This window comes from Cryptomeria japonica, chromosome 3 (genome assembly GCF_030272615.1).
Source record: "Cryptomeria japonica chromosome 3, Sugi_1.0, whole genome shotgun sequence".
In the NCBI taxonomy this organism is placed as follows: Eukaryota; Viridiplantae; Streptophyta; class Pinopsida; order Cupressales; family Cupressaceae; genus Cryptomeria; species Cryptomeria japonica.
In genome coordinates this window covers 976,460,463-976,483,246 of record NC_081407.1, presented here as the reverse complement: position 1 = coordinate 976,483,246, position 22,784 = coordinate 976,460,463, and the positions used below count along the sequence as shown (strand labels likewise).

General features: G+C 39.2%; 1 protein-coding gene across 2 annotated transcripts in view; it reads right to left on the bottom strand.

The window, feature by feature from the left end:
- Window positions 1-244: 244 nt before the first annotated feature.
- The window catches only part of LOC131076215 (uncharacterized), a 61,477-nt gene continuing 38,937 nt past the window's right edge, over window positions 245-22,784 (bottom strand). The window contains exons 5-6 of one of the 2 annotated variants that reach the window (XM_058013289.1): window positions 667-751; window positions 245-589 (exon numbers count right to left, since the gene is read on the bottom strand). In XM_058013289.1, the coding sequence (XP_057869272.1) occupies window positions 516-589; window positions 667-751 (159 nt within the window). In that variant the 3' untranslated portion in view covers window positions 245-515. Of the gene's footprint in view, window positions 590-661; window positions 752-22,784 lie in introns of those variants that run through there. The other variant, XM_059217077.1, reaches the window with a different exon arrangement.

Genomic DNA, 22,784 nt, shown 5'->3' with positions numbered 1-22,784 from the left:
CCAATGTACTGCAGCCTGAGAAACCATGCACAAAGGCAACACCAAGAGGTCTTCTAACGTTTCCATCACTTACTATATTTCTGCAACCAAGTCTGAGGTCGACATAACAAATGAGCGTTATATGACTTTTAACAAAAGCTTCTATTCAGAAGTGCATTGCAATATAAATTGGAACCCACCTGGAAAAAATTTTAAAATATTATATGAATCTCGAATATAGAAGATTTTGCAAACATGCTGCCAATACTTCAAACATTATGTGATTAGATATTATCATATTAGACATCCATAAACAGGCAATAAAAAGCCATTCTCTACTTCGCAAAAAATTAAAGCTACCACCATTTACTGTAGCAAAACATAAAGAAAAAGGTTTATTTCTGAAAAAAGGTTCTGGCAATCACTTGTCCTCATCTAATATTTAAACTTATCGGCCTATGAGAAATTTTTCATTCGGCATCTTTCACTCATCTGAAAATACAAATATATATAGCATTTATATTTTCCACATGTTCTCAACTCCTCTTTGAAGACATGTTTAGTAGTAGAGAAATCGTTGCAGACGTCGTAACAATTTGCAGCAGCACTCCTGAGACAAAAATGCGTATCAAAGAAAATGATAACACAGCAAATTTCTAACCATGCAATAAAGAGAGATGAACCTACCTATAAATATTCGCCATGTCTCCAAAGTATCGAATAACACTGACAAGGAATCTCTGTCTTCGCTCTGTTTCGAATCACTAGTGAGCTGTTCAACATATATAAGAGCAATATTAAAATCTATATGTAGAGAGGCCATGAGCCTACAACCAAGAACATTGTCGATCACCCTGCATATTGTTAAACATATTAATTTAGCTTCAAATATCATAAATAACTTTTAGAGTGTAATTTTTTTTATCGTGAAAACTTGCCCTGGCTCATATCAATTGGATGTTCATGTAACCAGATCGCTGCACCTGATTAGAAAATGTCCTCGATGGAATCAACTCATCATTATGAATTTGCCATCAAAAGATCAGAAACCTTAAAGGTGAGAGGAATTGGCTATTGCAAAATAAATTTAAACTGATTTTCTGTCATGTAGAACTTTGTTGACATTTCATACAGCTAGTTTAACAATATATGAGGAGATTCTGCTGCCCCAGGTAAACAATTGTAGTCAAACTAGTTTATGCGTTGTTGCCATTGTAGCAATGAGGTATCAAAAAAAATATGTCAGCATATACATAGTACATATACCAAACTAGGAAGATCTAATATAAAATGGGAAGTATGACCTTACCAGATAATGAAAACCTAAAAGATCAAATCCGTGGAGAAACCAATATGTAGAAAACTCAATCATTATATAGCAAAATAATATCAATATACACATATTAAATCCAGTAAACTGAATTAAACTTTGGGAAATGCAAAAACATATGCAATGAGTCACTGAGTAAAAACTACGAACACTATTTTATTATCAAAAAAAATCTGTATTGGCACCCATAACCCCAGACCAGGACTCGCCTTGTCCAGTGTACAAAGATCCAAAAGTACTGGGGGTACACCCAGTTCACCCAAAGATTACGCAAAGGAGACTTTCAGCTTGTAGAAGAGAGCATTGGCAAACTGTGAATCTGAATAAACCGCAAATATGATCTGTCAGAATTCACGACAGAAAAATTAATTAGCCCTTTGGTGGGAGTGCCACTTGGCACATAATGCTCAGAGACAACATTCTTCAAGTACAAAATAATGTTTGATATCGAAGGGCTGCTTTCTACAAAGAGTGCCATTTTTAATGACTAGCATTTCTCAGTCCAGGGATTGCTATTTTTAGAGAAAATTAAGAGGGCACGAAAATTGGTTTCTTCTCATCTAAAAGCTTAATATACAGATTTTCAGACTGCTGAAACTTGGCAACAGTGGAATTTGGCTCTATCAGTACATTTCAAATTCACTTGATTCTGTTTCCAGGTTTGCAGGCAGGAAACTTCCGGAGATAGGGATTGGAAAATGAGATTATTAGCAGAACTCTAACCAGGCAGATTAGTTCTCTTTGAGAGAGACATCTGGATTTACTTTTACCAAGTTTGCCTGTGGAGATGATTAACATGGTTAACCATGATAACAGATTTAACGAATTTCTATTAGAAAGGTCCACCCAGATGTCGAGATTGTGATTGGCTTAACAGTACACCAAAACTAGGAAACTTTGCATCAATTCATGGCCAAAACTGAAAGCACATATAAGAAATACATGAAACAGAGCATATCAGTTGTATGTTGATCAAAAAAATTAAATAGGCTCAAAAATATACTATAATTTATAGTGTGGATTAGATACACTCCCTGGTAAAGCAAGTCACAAGATAAAGGAAATATAGAGTTATGCCTTTCTAGATATCTCTTGAGGAATCACCCACCATTGAAGCATCAGATGTGCTTCCAAAAGAAATCCAAGTTGAGCAAGCGTTAAAGTGACTTGGAATAAGAAGAGTTTTGCATTGCTCCACGAGGATGCATCCCTTGCCCTGAATGTCCTTGTCCCCTATAGAGGATGTTTCAAGGGGACAGTAACATGTAGGAAACGTCCCCAGGACATCCCGAAAAAATAAGAGATGTAGGGACAGCTAGGCAATGTCCAAACCATCCTGAGAACAGCTAGCCATCCCCTACAACCCAAGCATCTTTTTGGTGCTTTTAAAAAACACACAATTTTGATTAAAAGGGATGGGTGGGCCATGAAGGTCTGTGTGGTTTTGATGGTCATTGTTTGGGCTTGGTGGCGGGGGGGCCACCCCTAGACCCCTAGACCCCACACTGTATCACAACAGAGAACGCACCAGCAGCATTGCCCCTGGACCCCGTGAGAGGTGCTGCCCCTCAAACCCAGTGGGGGCACTGAACCTTGTCCTGGTTGGGGGCATTGTCCCCAAACCCCCACCAATTTATAAGTATAACCAATTAAATGACCAATGATTAATCATGATCACAAAACCTATAAAATAGTAAAACACATAAGATCTCTATATCTTCATAGTCAAAGTCACAGTGGAGATTTATCTTATTTCATACATTGGACAATTGTTCAGTATACAAGGACTGCCGGTTAAGTCATAGTCAACAAGAAATGCCCACTTTCATAATGCAAAAAATTAAAATGTATCAATCATACCCTTAACAAATTGATAAAACAATCCCATCTATTGGTATCCCAATTAGAGGCAAACTAGAACATAACCAGTTATCTTTTAGTTTTTACTTCATCATTCTTCTTTGTTGTTAGTTAGTTTGACAACATAGCATGCAAAACTTGAATTGACAAAATAACATGCAGTCTTCAATAATTAATTCCACTTGAATATACACACCAGTTAGGCATATATATATATATATATATATAATGTCATTCTATGAATATTTAAGAAATTTTTATTTTTTTTATTGCCATCCCTAAAAAATGGGCTTAGAAAAAGCTGTCCCGAAAACATGTCCCCTGCCATCCCTGCCCTGAAAACATGGGGGAGCATTGCTTGAGACTCATTTTTTTGGCACCATTTTTTTGAAGTGCATATTTTTCATAAAAAAACTTTTTTTGATAAAGAATACATATTTTGCATTGACATATGTCAAAATATACAATGATGTATGCAGCCTCTGAGCAAGCATGAAGATTACAAAATTGTTGTGGCAATAGGAAACAAAATTGGCCGTGATCAATTCCTCTAACAATACAGCAATATTATTATCTAAATATTTCCAATAAGAAGTTGCCTATGAGTGAGGCTTATTTCCACCATCGTCTTTGTCTTCGATAAGCAAAATATTTCAGTCTAATTCATTGATTGGAGCAATTCTTCAAGAAAGCCTTATTTCTCCTATTCTTTTCTACTCAGTCACCAGTTGAGGGAGTTAAGATCACCCACAAGTTGGCTACTACACCATTGCTGACCAACAAGGCTGCAATTGGGATGGCAAAGCTGTGTCTAGGAATGCATCAATCGATATTTGATCTAGCCCTCCCAACCAAGCCAATTTGATAAGAGCTTTCACCAAAGTTTTGATGATAACTTTATCAATGTTTAGATCTAGCAGAAGAGCAATAAAACATTGAGATTATATCAATGTTAACTTGATTGCTATGATGATTTGCCAAGAATTCATCCCCTCGAGCCATCCTAATGGCATGAATAACAACTCCACATTCAGTGTTGAAGACCTCTATTTGTCGATCTGAGATATTGCCTAAGAATGCAGTTTGTCTTTTGTTTGCTACCAATCTAACATTGAAATCCATGTTTCAAATAGCACACTGCTTTTTTGGCGAGATGCAAGGGAGACATAAGAATGTTGTCAAATTAACTAGCATAGATGTTATTTTCAGCCTGAAGCCTATCATTCTTCCTATATTACTGGCGTTACCATTATTGTACGGTTGTACTCACCCATCATGTTGCTTTATGCGGTTCATTTTCTCAAGTCGCCAATGGTGTTCATCAATAATTTCCAGTGTGAGGCCAAATCTTATGAAATTTTACCTTTAGCCCAACTAAATGATTGAAGATCAATGCTTGAGAGTTGAGACAATAGCTTTTTTTAATAATTTCATAGCATCAAAAGATCCCTAGGCATCTATATGTTTGCCAATTATGCACTCCACTTCTTTGCCGATGGTATAGTTATCTAGGAAGTTGCTTCATTGTTAATTTCTCTATATACATGTTGTAGAGAAAAGGCTCTGAAAATCTAGGATAAGCCAATGTTCTTGTTAGATATTGATAATTGTCCAATGTGAAGAGCCCCTATTATGAATGGCATTAATGATGATCATTAAATCTCCTTCCACCTTACATTGCATACACCAAGTTTTTAGTATACATTAAGACCGAGAAGGGGTCATGTCCCTGTTTTGAGCTAAAAAAAAAACAATTTAACAATTTAATTTTATAAAAAACAACTTATATTTTATTATTAAAATAAAGTATTTCAAAGTGTTATTATATAAGTGCTTTAAAAGGAGGGCCCAAAATGATGTCACTAGGACAAAGGGGCTAATTAAAATATCAAATTAAGATGCGAAAAAATTTCAAGGAACTTCTTGAGGAAGGCTAGAAATAGCAAACTGGTGATTATAAATGGAGCTGAGTTATTGGAAAATGCATCCATTGTTTGTTGTCAACACCCCCTTTCTTGAAGATTGAGCATATGTTGTTCATCTTTTAGGTAGAGGATGAAAACCCTCTAGCTTTCCGAATTGGACTTGGGGATAAAATCCAACAGCAGAATTGCACTGGTGCAAAAAGATTAGTTTCAAGAGCATATTGAAGATTTCCAAAGTTGTGCCAAAGATCAAAGAATATTCGACTTCTGATTGGTTTGTGGTTTTCCAGGTTCAATTATTTTGCATAGATGGAATACTCACATAGTACTAGGCGAATTTTGAAAAACTCGCGATTTTTTTTGCTCTGCGAGTATTTACGACTTTAACTTGCAGAGTTTTTGGGATTGGCGAGTTTTTCACAAAAACTCGGCGAGTCTTTGGAAAAAACTCGGGCTGAACATAAAAAAGGCCTAAACATGTCAAAAAATTATCTAATTTTTTTTTACAAGTCACTCTCATTCTTCTCATTAGAATATATACATGAAATATAGCATTCAAGTATAAGTGACATTTTCTTATAATTTAAGTTAAATTTCATGTATATATTGGCAGTTATATAGTGGGAGTTATAATGCAGATTCTAGGTTTTAGAAAAAAATTTAAATTTTCAGACTCAGTCAAATTTCAATAACCAGTAGGCTCCTACTGGCATAAGTCACATTTCAATATGTCTTTTTCCATTTTTATACATTAAGTTATATTTCATGTATATATTGGCAGGATGTTTGAGAGTGGTTACCAGGGTAACCCAAGATGGGAGCCGAGACCTATGGAGGCCTACCAAGGTAGCCATACCAAGCTATGTGTGGAGGAGTTATAATGCAAATTCTAGATTTTAGAAGAACTTTTAAATTTTCAGACTTAGTCAAATTTCGGTAACCAGTAGGCTCCTATCAGCATAAGTCACATTTCAATGTCTTTTTCCTTTCTTATACTTTAAGTTATATTTCATGTTGTGAGATTTTGCCAAGAACAAGGGCACAATGAAAGCTTAAAAGAGAGACAAAAGTATGACAAGAACAGACTGTATTCTCATCAATATGCAAATGATCAATTGGATTAACCAATACAATGAATATGGGCCTACTTATATAGGCAAGGCCATATGGATATGTGAGCACACAATCATGACATGTGGCTCAATGAGAAATAAGGGTAGGTAAGAAAAAGTAGGGGTAGGTAGGAGAAATAATATAATATTCCACAAGAGGTGGATGACCCACCGAATGTGGAGTGTAACAGCAAGATAAGACCACAAAAGGTGGAATTTCTCCTGCAAGCTACATCCCTATGTGCACACTTCCCTAAGTGTCTCATATCCAAACTAAGATGAGATGCATTATCCTAAGTTAACTTAAGTAAAGTAATAATATCCATGATGAATAATTATTTACACCAACAACCCCCAATAAGTGCAACTTAGGGGAATGAAGACTCAAGTCAACAATGCAAGATGGGTCCCGGCTACTAGGCCATGATAGGTACCCATGTACAATATGCAAATGCAAGCAAACCTATGCAATGCAATCTCTCACAAACGAAGAAAGGGAGAAAACCCAGTGGGAAAAAACTCCCCCCCAAAAGAGAGATGAATGTACAAAAGACTCAAAGAAGAAGGACAAAACTTCAAAGAGGAAAAAGTCCCCCCCATAAGAAAGGAAGGAAAAGTCCGCTGACCCCCCCTAATGAGACATCCTGCAACCCCAAGAGAGCTCGCAACTGCTGGAACTTACTCTCAGTGAAAGGTTTGGTGAATATGTCTGCAACCTACTCCGTTGTAGGACAATACTGCAAATCAATGACCTACACCTGAATCAGCTCTTGGATGTAGTGCATATGGATTTCAATGTGTTTGGTCCGTTGATGCTGGACCGGGTTCTTCGAGATTGCAATAGCACTCTGATTGTCACAATGTAGAACTATCGGTCGTGGAGTGGTGAACCCAAACTTTGTGAGAATCTGCTGAAGCCAAATGGTCTCAGTCACTGCGTTAACAACTCCTCGATACTCAACCTCAGTCAAAGAGAAAGCAATAGCATGCTACTTCTTGCTCTGCCAACAAATGGGGGCCGAACCAAGGTGGAAGCTGTAACCTGAAGTAGACTTACAATCATCAAGATCGCCAGCCCAATCGGAGTCTGTGTAACCAACCAAGCGAAGTCCTATGCCTATTGCATAGTGAATCCCATAGTGATGTGTACCCTAGATGTAGTGAAGGATGCGTTTGGCGGCTTTCCAATGAAGCTCATGTGGTTCCTCCATGAAGCAGGAAACCATGCCAACTGCAAATGAAATATCAAGGCGTGTGTGAGTCAAGTAGATGAGACTACCCAAAAGTTGACGATACAATGTGGCATCAACTGGTGGAGAAGAGCACTGAGCCTCAAGCTTGACTCCTAAAAGAAAGGGAGTTGGGGCAGGCTTACAATCAGCCATATGAAAGCGTGCAAGTAGATCAAGAGCATACTTGGGCTGCGATAGTGTAATCTCGGAAGGTGACTATGAAATCTCTATCCAGAGAAAGTAATGCAAAAGACCCAAGTCAGTCATAGCAAATCTATCATGCAAAGCAAATTTGACACTGCTAATGATGGATGCGATGCTCCCTGTAATGATCAAATCATCAACATAGAGCACAAGTATCAAGTGAGAGTCATCCTGTCACAAAATGTAGACATTTGGATCGAAATGACACCTGGTGAACCCTGCTGAGAGAAGAAAGGAATCCATCTTGGCGTACCAAGCCCAAGGGGCCTGCTTAAGGCCATAGAGAGATTTCCTTAGTCTGCAAACCAAGGAAGAATCTTGGATGAAACCCTGTGGCTGCTCCATATAAATCTCCCATCAAGATCCCCATGAAGAAAAGCACTCTTCACATCCATCTGATGTACAGCCCAACCATGAGCTGCGGCAATAGCAAGTGTCAAGTGAATGGAGTTCATCTTGGCTACGGGCGCAAAGGTCTCATTATAGTCAATACCTGGAACCTGAAGGAAACCTTTCACAACAAGCCGAGCCTTATACTTATCCACACTACCATCTGCTGCAAACTTGGTCCGATAGATCCACTTACATTGAACCATCTTTCTCCCCTTAGGGAGAAGGACTAACTCCCATGTGTTGTTCCTCATCAAGGAACTATACTCTTCCTCCATAGAGTGGTCCCACTCAGGAACCCCTGATGCTTCCCGAAATGTCTGTGGATCGGAAGCGGTAGCAATGAATGCATGTGGAAGGTCCTGATGCTGCGATCAAGTCCTTTGTGTATCTGAAGGATCCCCAACAAGAGAACCCGCTGACTCGAGTGTTTGTCGAGCCCAACGAGGTCTAGGTTGAGGTGGAGAACGAGGCTCCTCAGCTGCAAGTGGACCCTGCGGAGGTGTAACTCTGCGAGTCGAAGTTGGAGTCTCATCATCTGAATCACTGGCATCACTATCCACAATGGAGGAAGGTGGAGGAGGTAGAGAGGCTAAGCTAGGAGAGCTTTCCTCAAAATGAACACTCCTCTCAATAAACACCTCATGTGTCTCAGGATCTATCAATCGATATGCCTTAACACCCGCAGGATATCCAACAAAAAGACATGGCCTACTCTAAGGTTCCAATGCCTTGCGTTTCTACCGAGGAATGCGAGCCCACGCTAGACACCCAAAGACTCTAAAATGTCTCACAATCGGTTTCCTACCAGCCCAAGCCTCAAAAGGAGTAATACCTCTCAAAGCTTTGTGAGGAACCCGATTTTGGATGTGTGTGGCACAACTGATAGCCTCTGCCCAAAAGGCGGGATCAAGAGAACGTGCATGAATCATACAGCTAGCCATTTCTTTGAGAGTTATATTCTTGCGCTCTGCAACTCCGTTTGGTCTTTTGTGGCACAACTGATAGCCTCTGCCCAAAAGGCGGGATCAAGAGAACGTGCATGAATCATACAGCTAGCCATTTCTTTGAGAGTTATATTCTTTGAGGGTGTATGTTCAGGATGTTCCATGGGCAAGCATCCCAAGGAGAAGTTTGATAAGGGGAAAGCTTGGAGAGCTTTGGAAGTTCTTCAACTTGTTCACAGCGATGTAGCAGGTCCATTTCCATCACCTTCATTTAGTAAGGCCCGCTATGTCCTCACCTTCATTGATGACTACTCCCGCTTCACTTGGGTCTACTTTCTTATTCATAAGAGTGAAGTGTTTGACAGATTTCTAGACTTCAAGGCTCATGTGGAGAAGCAATCCGAGAACGTGCATGAATCATACAGCTAGCCATTTCTTTGAGAGTTATATTGTGTGTGGCACAACTGATAGCCTCTGCCCAAGAGGCTATTATGTGGAGAAGCAATCCGGGAAAGTGGTCAAGATTCTTCGCATAGATAATGGAAGGGAATATGTGAACAAAAGACTTGAGGATTTTTGTACATTTGAGGGGATTGATCTTTAGCATTCTGTTGCTTACACTCCACAACCAAACAGAGTTGCAGAGCGCAAGAATATAACTCTCAAAGAAATGGCTAGCTGTATGATTTAGGCTTCCGACCAGACCAAACCTCTTCTGGAGTCTTCCCCTTAATAGCCTGAGTAGGAGAACGGTTAAGTAGGTAGACAGCAGTAAACACTGCTTCAGCCCAATACTTATTCGGAACACTCCTATGTTGTAACATAGAGCGAGCCATCTCAACAACCGTACGATTGCGACGCTCGACAACACTGTTTTGCTGAGGAGTTGTTGACGTGTATTTTGTACACAATCATACACAGAATAAAATACCTAAAGGCATCTTATCCTCTCTTGAGAAAATAGTCTCTAACTGCTGAAGATTCGCGTAAAGGATCAGTTAGGTAGACTCCAAGGTTCTTTTAGTGGGGTCTCCACGTGTGGACAAGCTCCAGTGGTATGATGTGATTTGCTGGAATCACAAGGGGACTTACATTGAACTTCCGATCTGCTTTGCTGGACACAGGCTCTTACTAACTTAGATTAAAAAAAATAGAAAAAGGATAAGGGCGAAGAGAGGATCTAATCCTAATACTAAGAATGTAGGAGCAATGACTTGACCTTTTGATGAAACTCTAACTAGGTCTTGTTTTGACATCAATGGAACATCTACACAAGACTAGTGCAATCTTCTAAGGGGAGCTTTATGATGTTCAAGTTATCACCGCAGGCATAGATACCATCCAAGTTGATGCATATCAATGAAGAGGCAACAAATTGAAATTGAGCTTAGGCTGAATGATTCCAGTTGACTACGCAAGGCAAGTCTGCAATCAACAAACTGCTAGTAGTATGGATGTACGAATTCCACCATCAATCAATCACATTTCCTCCATTCATCTAATTATCTACCATCTAAGATTGAAGACTCAACAAGAAACCATGCAAATTGCAAGAAAAACGACATATTTCACCATTACTTCAATGAAAATGGAGTTTGTTTACAATCAATGGCAACAATTTCTTGCCTTGTCCTCCTATTCTACTCTCTAACTACTTTCAACTATTTACAAATCTCTCTAATTCTATCTAAAAATCTCTTTCACTCTAATTCTCCTTTTACAAATGAAATGTTTGGGCTTATATAGTGCCCACAATACAATTTGATGGCTTAGATCAATTCAAGATCAATGGCCAAGATTTTACAATGAAAACCCTAATTAGGGTTTGTTACAACCATTACATAACATTTAATGCTTGACCAATGATAAAATTGTATTGCTTGGACACATGTCCCTTCTAGAAAAATCGACCAATGGATAGCCGGGGTAGGTACATCGGAGTTTGTGCCACCTTCCATGAGTTAAGTACATTGAATCTGGACATGCTGAGATGGACTTCTCTGATTGGAGAAATGATGACTAGGACGCCACCTCATCTGACACTTGAAGCTTGCTAGATATTTAATTTGATGTCGTTGAGAGGCTATCTTTGATTAACTCTTGTTCTAACTCCTTTTGTCCTTGATGTGCAGGATGATGTACCTCGCCTTGGAACGCTGGATTGGAAGAGGTCGCCCATGTCTTGGCTTGATCGTCCTGGCGAAGACCGTCCTTGATCCGGCTTGATTTTCCTTGAAGAGACCTCCATTTGACGCCTACACAACATTTCAAAATTAGTAACATGATTTTGCAATACATAACATAAATTAGAGAGCAAATTTTAGGAAACTTAATGATAAGTCCTTTATTAATCATTTCCTAAAAACAACTGAGCTAAGGCAAAACAAAATTTCAAAATTCAAAATTAAGGCAATGACGATCAAAATTTGAAATTAAAACAAGAGATCTTGCCATACCTTACTTGAGAGCTTAACTCTAAAATGCAAAATAAAGGAATTCGCCTAGGCAAAATTTGAAATTCGATAGTCTTGATGTGATCTTCAAAAGAACGTTCCTCTTATCAACTTCGCCACCCTTCAAGCCTTGGACGTGATCTTTTCTTCAAGTTAGCAATTTCGCCATCTTTGATATGTCTTTGACGTCCTAGGCAACTTCGCTCAAATAGAAACTTCAAGTTCGCCTCTCCTTTGGATAGTTACTAGTGCCTTCTAGCTTGAAATGAAATTCGTTCCTCCTTTGCCTTCTCCAAGTCGCATATGAGAGATGATAAATGATGATGTGAAAATGAAATAAACTACCCCTCCCTTTATAGCGCTCACACCTCTCACCACCATTTAGGCCGACTTTGTAAAAATAAAGCAATTTAAATGATTTTTAAATGAATAACAAGGGCCGACCTCCATAAAACAAATAAATACCAAGCGCTCCATTTAATTTTTTAATGAATTAATAATCAATTATTAAATGCCTTCATTTTTAATTAATAAATTCGATTTTCTTACAAGGCAAAAATAATCAATTAATACCAAGCGCTAAATTTAAATGCCATTAATTAAATATCGATTTTCCTAGCATTTAAATAAATTCAAAAATGCGTTTGAGCGCCAAAATTTTTAAAAAACATGGAAAATATGTACCTCATCGCCCTGGTCCCTGACTAAGGGACAGGAGCGATCCATCACTTGGTCTTGATTTTTTGCACTTTTGACGTTCAAAGCCTTTAACCTCACGTTGGAATTGGCATTTTCGCTAGGATTTTCAAACTTGAGTGACTTGTCTTGCAAATAAATGTCCCTTAGATGTGATATCGCCCTGGTCCCTTGAAGAGGGACAGGAGCGATCCTGAAGCTCTAGCCAAAACGTGTCATCTTTCATCCTTGGTTCCTCGTTCATTGCCTCTTAAAGGACGTCCTTGACCTTAGCTATCCTTGCATTGTCTTGATTTTGTCGGAACATGAGTGTTTTAGTAAAAATCGCCTTGGTCCTTGTCCAAAGGACAGGAGCGATATGAGTCCTTTAACTTAATTGATAACACTTTTACGTTCAAAACTCTTGCATATCATCTTCAAAAGACACCTTGTACCTTTTACCCCTTTGCAAAACCTTGACTTAACGTGATTTTTGAAGGAATTAGCAACTATAATCAATATCGCTCTGGTCCCTTCCTGAGGGACAGGAGCGAACTTCAAGTCTTTGGGTTCATGCTTGCGTTCTCCAACTTGCAATCACCATCATCGTGCAAAATAAAGTTCCTTGATCCTTCGTGATCACTTGATGCTTGATAAACTTTCAAATTTTAAGCCTTCATAAGAATTTCGCTCTGGTCCCTTGGAGAGGGACAGGAGCGATTTTAGCTCTATGGGCCTTATTTCACTTTGTCACCTTCAAAACTTATATTCAACGGGTTCGTAATGTGCTCTTCTATTCATCCATGCCTTGAGATCGGTTCAAACTGTGCAAGAAAGTCATCCACAACAAAAATCGCTCTGGTCCCTTCCTGAGGGACAGGAGCGAACTTAAGCATTTTGGTCCTTTGTTGACGTTTGATAATCTTCAATTTGTCTTCAACGGGTTCGATTGACCTCCTTTCTTGCCTTCGAACATAAAATTTGCTTGATCTTTGCCTAGATCGTACCTTATGAAGAATTTCGCTCTGGTCCTTCAGTGAGGGACAGGAGCGAATTTGACCCTCTAGGCAAAACTTCATCATCTCATTGTTTTTGATCAAGTCTGGATGCTCTATCATGCTCATTTCGTCCTTCACCATGCCTTTGATGTCTCGATTCGTCCAAACAAGGTCAGGAATGGCTCAACTAAGCATTTTCGCTCTGGTCCCTTGGTGAGGGACACGAGCGAAATTTGACTTGTCGCACTCTCGATCAGGACAATTTTAATGGAATATAACATTTAAGTATAAGTGACATTTCCTTCTATGTTTCTTCTTTCTTATACTTTAAGTTATATTCCATATATACTTTCAGGATGTTTGAGAGTGGTTTCAGACCTCCAGGAGTTATATTGCAAAATCTAGTTTTTGGAGGTTTTTTCAGTTTCCAGACTTAGTCAAATTCAGGATCAGGGCATTCCAGACTTAGCCAAATTTCAGGATCAGGACCTCACTCAAGCCGGACTTGCTACCCTGTTGATCTCCCCGACAGCACTTCAAGTTATATTCATTTGATAAAATGTACCTCTTTGGACCTTCTCACATCGTCAAGACGTTAAAATCTTGCAAGGACAAAGCAAAATTGGATTTGTAGCTCCGGTCCTTCACTGAGGGACAGGAGCGATTTTGCTCCTACAGGCCAAAATATCATGATTTTACACATTTTATCACTTCACAAGGCGAAAACAAATCATTTGAAATGCCTAGGATCAAAAATCAAAAAAGTCAAAATTTGGTCAAAATTACTCAATTGGACAAAATTCATGTTTCATCATCAACACTTAGACGAATTTAGACTCTGCGTCAACATTCCAATTGAAAATTAGACCATTCTGGCGAATTCATTTCATTCAAAATTTGCATTCTAGAAAAGGAAACTCAAAAGCTCTCAAAAGCGACTGGATTCTGGTCCGAAAAGACGGTAATTAAAACCCTAAGGCTTGACCCTAAATCCAGACAACTAACAAACTAACAAAACCCTAAAAAAAAGCAAAGCGAAAACGAACAAAACGAGCAAAAAACATGGGTCCCCATTTGCAATGGGGCGATGTGTGAAAACGTCACAACATCTAGCGCCACCTTGAATAAATGTTGAAAAACATTTCAGAGATAAAGACTCAATCGACACCTAGAACCTCTGGAAAATTCAACCTAGCTCATCAAGAGATTAGAAAATGTACTCAAAGTAGAAGGAGAATCCTTAACCATATCTAGACACTTAGTCTTTGATTACCCAGGTGTGTGCAAGTGTATTCATTCCTCTCGACAAGACAACTATGACTTTCAGGTTCCCCTGTGATAGGCTACGTAGTATATCTGAACTTCAAAAGCATCCTGGATAGAGCCTCGCTGCCAGTCAGACGTCCATAGTCCCGACGAGGTTATCGCCGCAAGCTCACGAACATTGCTCCATTGCCAGCCAGGCGTCTATAGCCCCGATGGAGTTACTCGCATATTCCCTTTAGCCAATTTTGATATTTCGTTTCATTTCACTTTTCTCTTCATTTTTTTCTTTCATTTTCTCTTTTTTTTTTCTCTTTTTTCTCATTTTTTCCTTTTGATATTGCTTTTTCTCTTCGTCAATTCCTTTGGCTTGTAAGCAGTGAAGCTTACTGGGGTTTGAGGATTGCGGTGGCGCTGAAGCCAGATTTTAGATTTTTCACCAATCACAGCTTTGCCTAAAAACCATAATGACTCGGAGTCTATTAATGTGTGAAGATATAGTAATCAACAGATGTCGGCATCAAGACACAGAAAATGATTCCCTTCCAAGTCAAATACAGGTCCTGATCAGATGATAAAGCTGAAGAGGAACAACCTCGGATTCCGAGCACTTCATGAATAGATATCTAAGAAATGAGTCTAACATAAGATCCAGGATATTGCCAGCGTGCGGGCAACAACACAAACGCCCTTCTCACAAGATGGAGGCTCCCACTCAAGACACCTAAACTAAAGCAAACCGACCGACAAACCGACCCAAAGCAAACTAAACTAAAACGCACACCAAAAGAAAACAACTAAACTACCTGAGCCACACTAGATCATGAGTCAAATGACTCAAGGCAAATTAAGAACAAGGCTCAAAAGACCTCTAATCTAAAAACACAAAAAGAAAACCTACTCTAAACCTATATACAAGAGTCCTAGACTCGACACGACTCAAAGAAGCAAAATATGTACATGACTTTACATGATTTCTCAGGTTGTGCAACAGGAGCATGGCAAACGTGATGGTTCTCAATCGGGCAAATTCATCCTTAAATACAAAAAGGCAAACTCTCACCATGCACATCTCATACTCAAGCAAGTTTTCACTCAAAATGATCAACTGAGGTAATTCGTTAGGACCATGATCAATCCAGATGCAAGTTGTTTTCCCAAAATCCCCATAATCAAAATCATAATAACTTTCAAGGCTAGGACTAAGGAAAGAGACAACCTGGCGTATTTCAGGCTCAGACGACATTGTATTGTCGGAAGCGAGGTCACCAACTGCTTCAGGAGGTCGCCATTGATGACGAATCATTCCACGAGTATCCACAACATATTGATCTTGATTAGGAAATTCCTCTTGAAACAAGCTCAGCGCCCCTTCGAATAGCTCAAGATTCTCTGTTTTCACTGAGATATCTTGCATAAACCAGGCATCTTCATGAAATATTGTTAGCATATCTTCAAAAATGAGAGTCTCCTTGATAGATTGAGCTTCAAACATCTCCTCTAGTGGATCAAAGATAATCTCAGGTGACCTTTCTTCTTCAAGTATAGTCTCGGGAGGTCGAAGTTGATGATGGATCATATCACTCCCAGTAACTTGCTTATCTAGAAAAAATTTTGGCAGTGATTCCATTTGTGTTTCCTCTGCAAAATCTTTCAATGCTTCCTCAAATAGCATAATGGTGATAAAATCTTCAAGCGCCCCTTTGAATTGTTCTTCATACCTGGGCTCACTTATGATAATTTGTAGCTCTTCACTCAATATCTCAACTTGATTGTCTTCTTCAATGAGGCCATTCGAAAACTCTTGCAATTCAATTTCAAGGATCTCCTTTTGTAGCATAAGTGAGAATTCTTCAAGGAATGAGTCGTCCTTTCCTTTAGTTGCTTGTTCAACTCCTGGATCTTCCTTTATTATTGCTTGAATATTCTCAACTGATTCTTCAACTTTTGTTTCATAGTATTCCTTTTCAGGTGCAAGGCATGGCAGGCTATCCATTGTAATACATTGATCATCAGGTGCATTGGTATTGTCAACGTACACTTGATCCTTCTCACATTCAGATGTTGGAGCAATGTCCTGTTCATAGGTTCTCCTAAATTCGGCTGCGAGATGTGCACCCCAAGATCCATTCATGATACATTCTTCCTCGGACAAAGTTGGCATTCCAAACTGGTTTATGACTTGATTGATAGCCATTTCACATACTAAGCAAGTAAATTCCGAGTGAGGTGAGTTGTGAATTCTACACCACAATGGTAGCAATATGTTTTCCAGACGCATTTCACCATCCAAAACGAGTTGACTCTCGATCATCCACATGAAGCTTAGAAGAGGATCTTTAGTCTCTGGGACACTGAAGTTGCCTTCTTCCGTTTCTGGCCTTGGGACATCCCAAAAGAAGATTTTTCCCTGTGCTGCCGATTCCATCCTTGATAAGTACTTCAAGCAATGCATTTCATCATGTTCCTCTGTCTCGTGAACTCGACACTGCCCTGGTCTTGCAAACTCGGACAATCTACGTGGATAAAGTTGTGTATCTAACCTCCACCAAAGTTCAGGAAAATCAACTTGTTGCTCCTCGTGAAACTGTTGTCGCTCCATTGAGAAATCCTTCTTTTTGATTTTTTGATTTTTTGATTTTTTTGGATTTTCTATTTTTCACTTTTTTTGGATTTTCTATTTTTCGCTTTTTTTTTGGATTTTCTGGAATAAGAGAGATCTTGAATATCTCGGATTCAACTTGAACGTTCAACTGGTTCCAGCTTGATTCCTTCTTGCGTAAGTCCAACTAACGATCCAGCAGTCACCTTCCTTCGAGTGTTTGAGAAAAAGCTTTCCACTGATCTTCCTTGGATTCAAGAGTTCGTGTTCACTGTCAAGCGCTTCTCAGGATCTGACGTTCAAATGCTCAGCCCTCCTTCTAGCGCCAATTCTGTTGTGCGCGGGAGGAGGGACAAAAGCTCTTGAGATAACCTCCGTAAATTTGAAGTGATAGAATCTGGAGTTCACGTACAAGCCCTCCTTCTAGCGCCAATTCTGTTGTGCGCGGGAGGAGGGACAAAAGCTCTTGAGATAACCTCCGTAAATTTGAAGTGATAGAATCTGGAGTTCACGTACAAGCCCTCCTTCTAGCGCCAATTCTGTTGACGTGTATTTTGTACACAATCATACACAGAATAAAATACCTAAAGGCATCTTATCCTCTCTTGAGAAAATAGTCTCTAACTGCTGAAGATTCGCGTAAAGGATCAGTTAGGTAGACTCCAAGGTTCTTTTAGTGGGGTCTCCACGTGTGGACAAGCTCCAGTGGTATGATGTGATTTGCTGGAATCACAAGGGGACTTACATTGAACTTCCGATCTGCTTTGCTGGACACAGGCTCTTACTAACTTAGATTAAAAAAAATAGAAAAAGGATAAGGGCGAAGAGAGGATCTAATCCTAATACTAAGAATGTAGGAGCAATGACTTGACCTTTTGATGAAACTCTAACTAGGTCTTGTTTTGACATCAATGGAACATCTACACAAGACTAGTGCAATCTTCTAAGGGGAGCTTTATGATGTTCAAGTTATCACCGCAGGCATAGATACCATCCAAGTTGATGCATATCAATGAAGAGGCAACAAATTGAAATTGAGCTTAGGCTGAATGATTCCAGTTGACTACGCAAGGCAAGTCTGCAATCAACAAACTGCTAGTAGTATGGATGTACGAATTCCACCATCAATCAATCACATTTCCTCCATTCATCTAATTATCTACCATCTAAGATTGAAGACTCAACAAGAAACCATGCAAATTGCAAGAAAAACGACATATTTCACCATTACTTCAATGAAAATGGAGTTTGTTTACAATCAATGGCAACAATTTCTTGCCTTGTCCTCCTATTCTACTCTCTAACTACTTTCAACTATTTACAAATCTCTCTAATTCTATCTAAAAATCTCTTTCACTCTAATTCTCCTTTTACAAATGAAATGTTTGGGCTTATATAGTGCCCACAATACAATTTGATGGCTTAGATCAATTCAAGATCAATGGCCAAGATTTTACAATGAAAACCCTAATTAGGGTTTGTTACAACCATTACATAACATTTAATGCTTGACCAATGATAAAATTGTATTGCTTGGACACATGTCCCTTCTAGAAAAATCGACCAATGGATAGCCGGGGTAGGTACATCGGAGTTTGTGCCACCTTCCATGAGTTAAGTACATTGAATCTGGACATGCTGAGATGGACTTCTCTGATTGGAGAAATGATGACTAGGACGCCACCTCATCTGACACTTGAAGCTTGCTAGATATTTAATTTGATGTCGTTGAGAGGCTATCTTTGATTAACTCTTGTTCTAACTCCTTTTGTCCTTGATGTGCAGGATGATGTACCTCGCCTTGGAACGCTGGATTGGAAGAGGTCGCCCATGTCTTGGCTTGATCGTCCTGGCGAAGACCGTCCTTGATCCGGCTTGATTTTCCTTGAAGAGACCTCCATTTGACGCCTACACAACATTTCAAAATTAGTAACATGATTTTGCAATACATAACATAAATTAGAGAGCAAATTTTAGGAAACTTAATGATAAGTCCTTTATTAATCATTTCCTAAAAACAACTGAGCTAAGGCAAAACAAAATTTCAAAATTCAAAATTAAGGCAATGACGATCAAAATTTGAAATTAAAACAAGAGATCTTGCCATACCTTACTTGAGAGCTTAACTCTAAAATGCAAAATAAAGGAATTCGCCTAGGCAAAATTTGAAATTCGATAGTCTTGATGTGATCTTCAAAAGAACGTTCCTCTTATCAACTTCGCCACCCTTCAAGCCTTGGACGTGATCTTTTCTTCAAGTTAGCAATTTCGCCATCTTTGATATGTCTTTGACGTCCTAGGCAACTTCGCTCAAATAGAAACTTCAAGTTCGCCTCTCCTTTGGATAGTTACTAGTGCCTTCTAGCTTGAAATGAAATTCGTTCCTCCTTTGCCTTCTCCAAGTCGCATATGAGAGATGATAAATGATGATGTGAAAATGAAATAAACTACCCCTCCCTTTATAGCGCTCACACCTCTCACCACCATTTAGGCCGACTTTGTAAAAATAAAGCAATTTAAATGATTTTTAAATGAATAACAAGGGCCGACCTCCATAAAACAAATAAATACCAAGCGCTCCATTTAATTTTTTAATGAATTAATAATCAATTATTAAATGCCTTCATTTTTAATTAATAAATTCGATTTTCTTACAAGGCAAAAATAATCAATTAATACCAAGCGCTAAATTTAAATGCCATTAATTAAATATCGATTTTCCTAGCATTTAAATAAATTCAAAAATGCGTTTGAGCGCCAAAATTTTTAAAAAACATGGAAAATATGTACCTCATCGCCCTGGTCCCTGACTAAGGGACAGGAGCGATCCATCACTTGGTCTTGATTTTTTGCACTTTTGACGTTCAAAGCCTTTAACCTCACGTTGGAATTGGCATTTTCGCTAGGATTTTCAAACTTGAGTGACTTGTCTTGCAAATAAATGTCCCTTAGATGTGATATCGCCCTGGTCCCTTGAAGAGGGACAGGAGCGATCCTGAAGCTCTAGCCAAAACGTGTCATCTTTCATCCTTGGTTCCTCGTTCATTGCCTCTTAAAGGACGTCCTTGACCTTAGCTATCCTTGCATTGTCTTGATTTTGTCGGAACATGAGTGTTTTAGTAAAAATCGCCTTGGTCCTTGTCCAAAGGACAGGAGCGATATGAGTCCTTTAACTTAATTGATAACACTTTTACGTTCAAAACTCTTGCATATCATCTTCAAAAGACACCTTGTACCTTTTACCCCTTTGCAAAACCTTGACTTAACGTGATTTTTGAAGGAATTAGCAACTATAATCAATATCGCTCTGGTCCCTTCCTGAGGGACAGGAGCGAACTTCAAGTCTTTGGGTTCATGCTTGCGTTCTCCAACTTGCAATCACCATCATCGTGCAAAATAAAGTTCCTTGATCCTTCGTGATCACTTGATGCTTGATAAACTTTCAAATTTTAAGCCTTCATAAGAATTTCGCTCTGGTCCCTTGGAGAGGGACAGGAGCGATTTTAGCTCTATGGGCCTTATTTCACTTTGTCACCTTCAAAACTTATATTCAACGGGTTCGTAATGTGCTCTTCTATTCATCCATGCCTTGAGATCGGTTCAAACTGTGCAAGAAAGTCATCCACAACAAAAATCGCTCTGGTCCCTTCCTGAGGGACAGGAGCGAACTTAAGCATTTTGGTCCTTTGTTGACGTTTGATAATCTTCAATTTGTCTTCAACGGGTTCGATTGACCTCCTTTCTTGCCTTCGAACATAAAATTTGCTTGATCTTTGCCTAGATCGTACCTTATGAAGAATTTCGCTCTGGTCCTTCAGTGAGGGACAGGAGCGAATTTGACCCTCTAGGCAAAACTTCATCATCTCATTGTTTTTGATCAAGTCTGGATGCTCTATCATGCTCATTTCGTCCTTCACCATGCCTTTGATGTCTCGATTCGTCCAAACAAGGTCAGGAATGGCTCAACTAAGCATTTTCGCTCTGGTCCCTTGGTGAGGGACACGAGCGAAATTTGACTTGTCGCACTCTCGATCAGGACAATTTTAATGGAATATAACATTTAAGTATAAGTGACATTTCCTTCTATGTTTCTTCTTTCTTATACTTTAAGTTATATTCCATATATACTTTCAGGATGTTTGAGAGTGGTTTCAGACCTCCAGGAGTTATATTGCAAAATCTAGTTTTTGGAGGTTTTTTCAGTTTCCAGACTTAGTCAAATTCAGGATCAGGGCATTCCAGACTTAGCCAAATTTCAGGATCAGGACCTCACTCAAGCCGGACTTGCTACCCTGTTGATCTCCCCGACAGCACTTCAAGTTATATTCATTTGATAAAATGTACCTCTTTGGACCTTCTCACATCGTCAAGACGTTAAAATCTTGCAAGGACAAAGCAAAATTGGATTTGTAGCTCCGGTCCTTCACTGAGGGACAGGAGCGATTTTGCTCCTACAGGCCAAAATATCATGATTTTACACATTTTATCACTTCACAAGGCGAAAACAAATCATTTGAAATGCCTAGGATCAAAAATCAAAAAAGTCAAAATTTGGTCAAAATTACTCAATTGGACAAAATTCATGTTTCATCATCAACACTTAGACGAATTTAGACTCTGCGTCAACATTCCAATTGAAAATTAGACCATTCTGGCGAATTCATTTCATTCAAAATTTGCATTCTAGAAAAGGAAACTCAAAAGCTCTCAAAAGCGACTGGATTCTGGTCCGAAAAGACGGTAATTAAAACCCTAAGGCTTGACCCTAAATCCAGACAACTAACAAACTAACAAAACCCTAAAAAAAAGCAAAGCGAAAACGAACAAAACGAGCAAAAAACATGGGTCCCCATTTGCAATGGGGCGATGTGTGAAAACGTCACAACAGGAGTGTAGGGTGTAGTCAATTGGCGTTTGATGCCATGGGTATCACAGAAGTTGGAGAATGCAGAAGAACAAAATTCCCCCCCGTTATCTGTCCTAAGAGTAATGATACTATGTCCAAACTCTTTTTCAACAAAGGACTTAAACTTCTGAAAGATACTAAATACATCTGATTTATGTTTAAGAAAGTACACCCACATCCTTCTACTAAAATCATCTACAATAAGCAAAAAGTATTTGCAACCAGTAACAGAAGATGTATTCATAGGACCACAAATATAAGATTGAAGTAATTGAAGAAATGGCTAGTCTGAATATCAGGTAACCCTGAAACAAGTCCCTCCCGAGATAGCTGAGAGAGATACTGAATGTTGAGATGTCCATATCTCTGATGCCACAAAGTGCTGAGAGGAGAAACACGAGCTGCCAGAGCCACTTCAGGAGAATCACCAGTGTCAAGAAGCCTATGTAGGCCATGATCCTCTAGACCAACAGCAACAGTAAGACGAGTCTCCCGATCAATAATAGAACACTTGTGAGCACTGAACACCACATCTAGCTGAGGAGAATTCCTCATAATCTGACTGACAGAGAGCAGATTAAGTTCCATTCCAGGAACATAGTACACATTCAGAAAAAAAAGAGTCCTCCCACCAGACTGTATTTGAACAGTGCCTCTGCCAACAACTGTATACTCCTCACCTCGGCCAAATACAACGGAATCACTGAAAGGTGAGAAGTCTGTAAACCAGTCACGCCAATGAGAAAAGTGACGTGAGGCACCAAAGTCGATGTACCAAGCAGAAGACCTGGCATGATCTGAAGACCTCTTAGCCATAAAGGCATAAAAGGCAGACTCCTTCTGCTCGGAATGTTCAGCAACATGCGCCTTCTGGTGTGACCCTCCCTGCTTCTTTTGTTCAGAAGCGA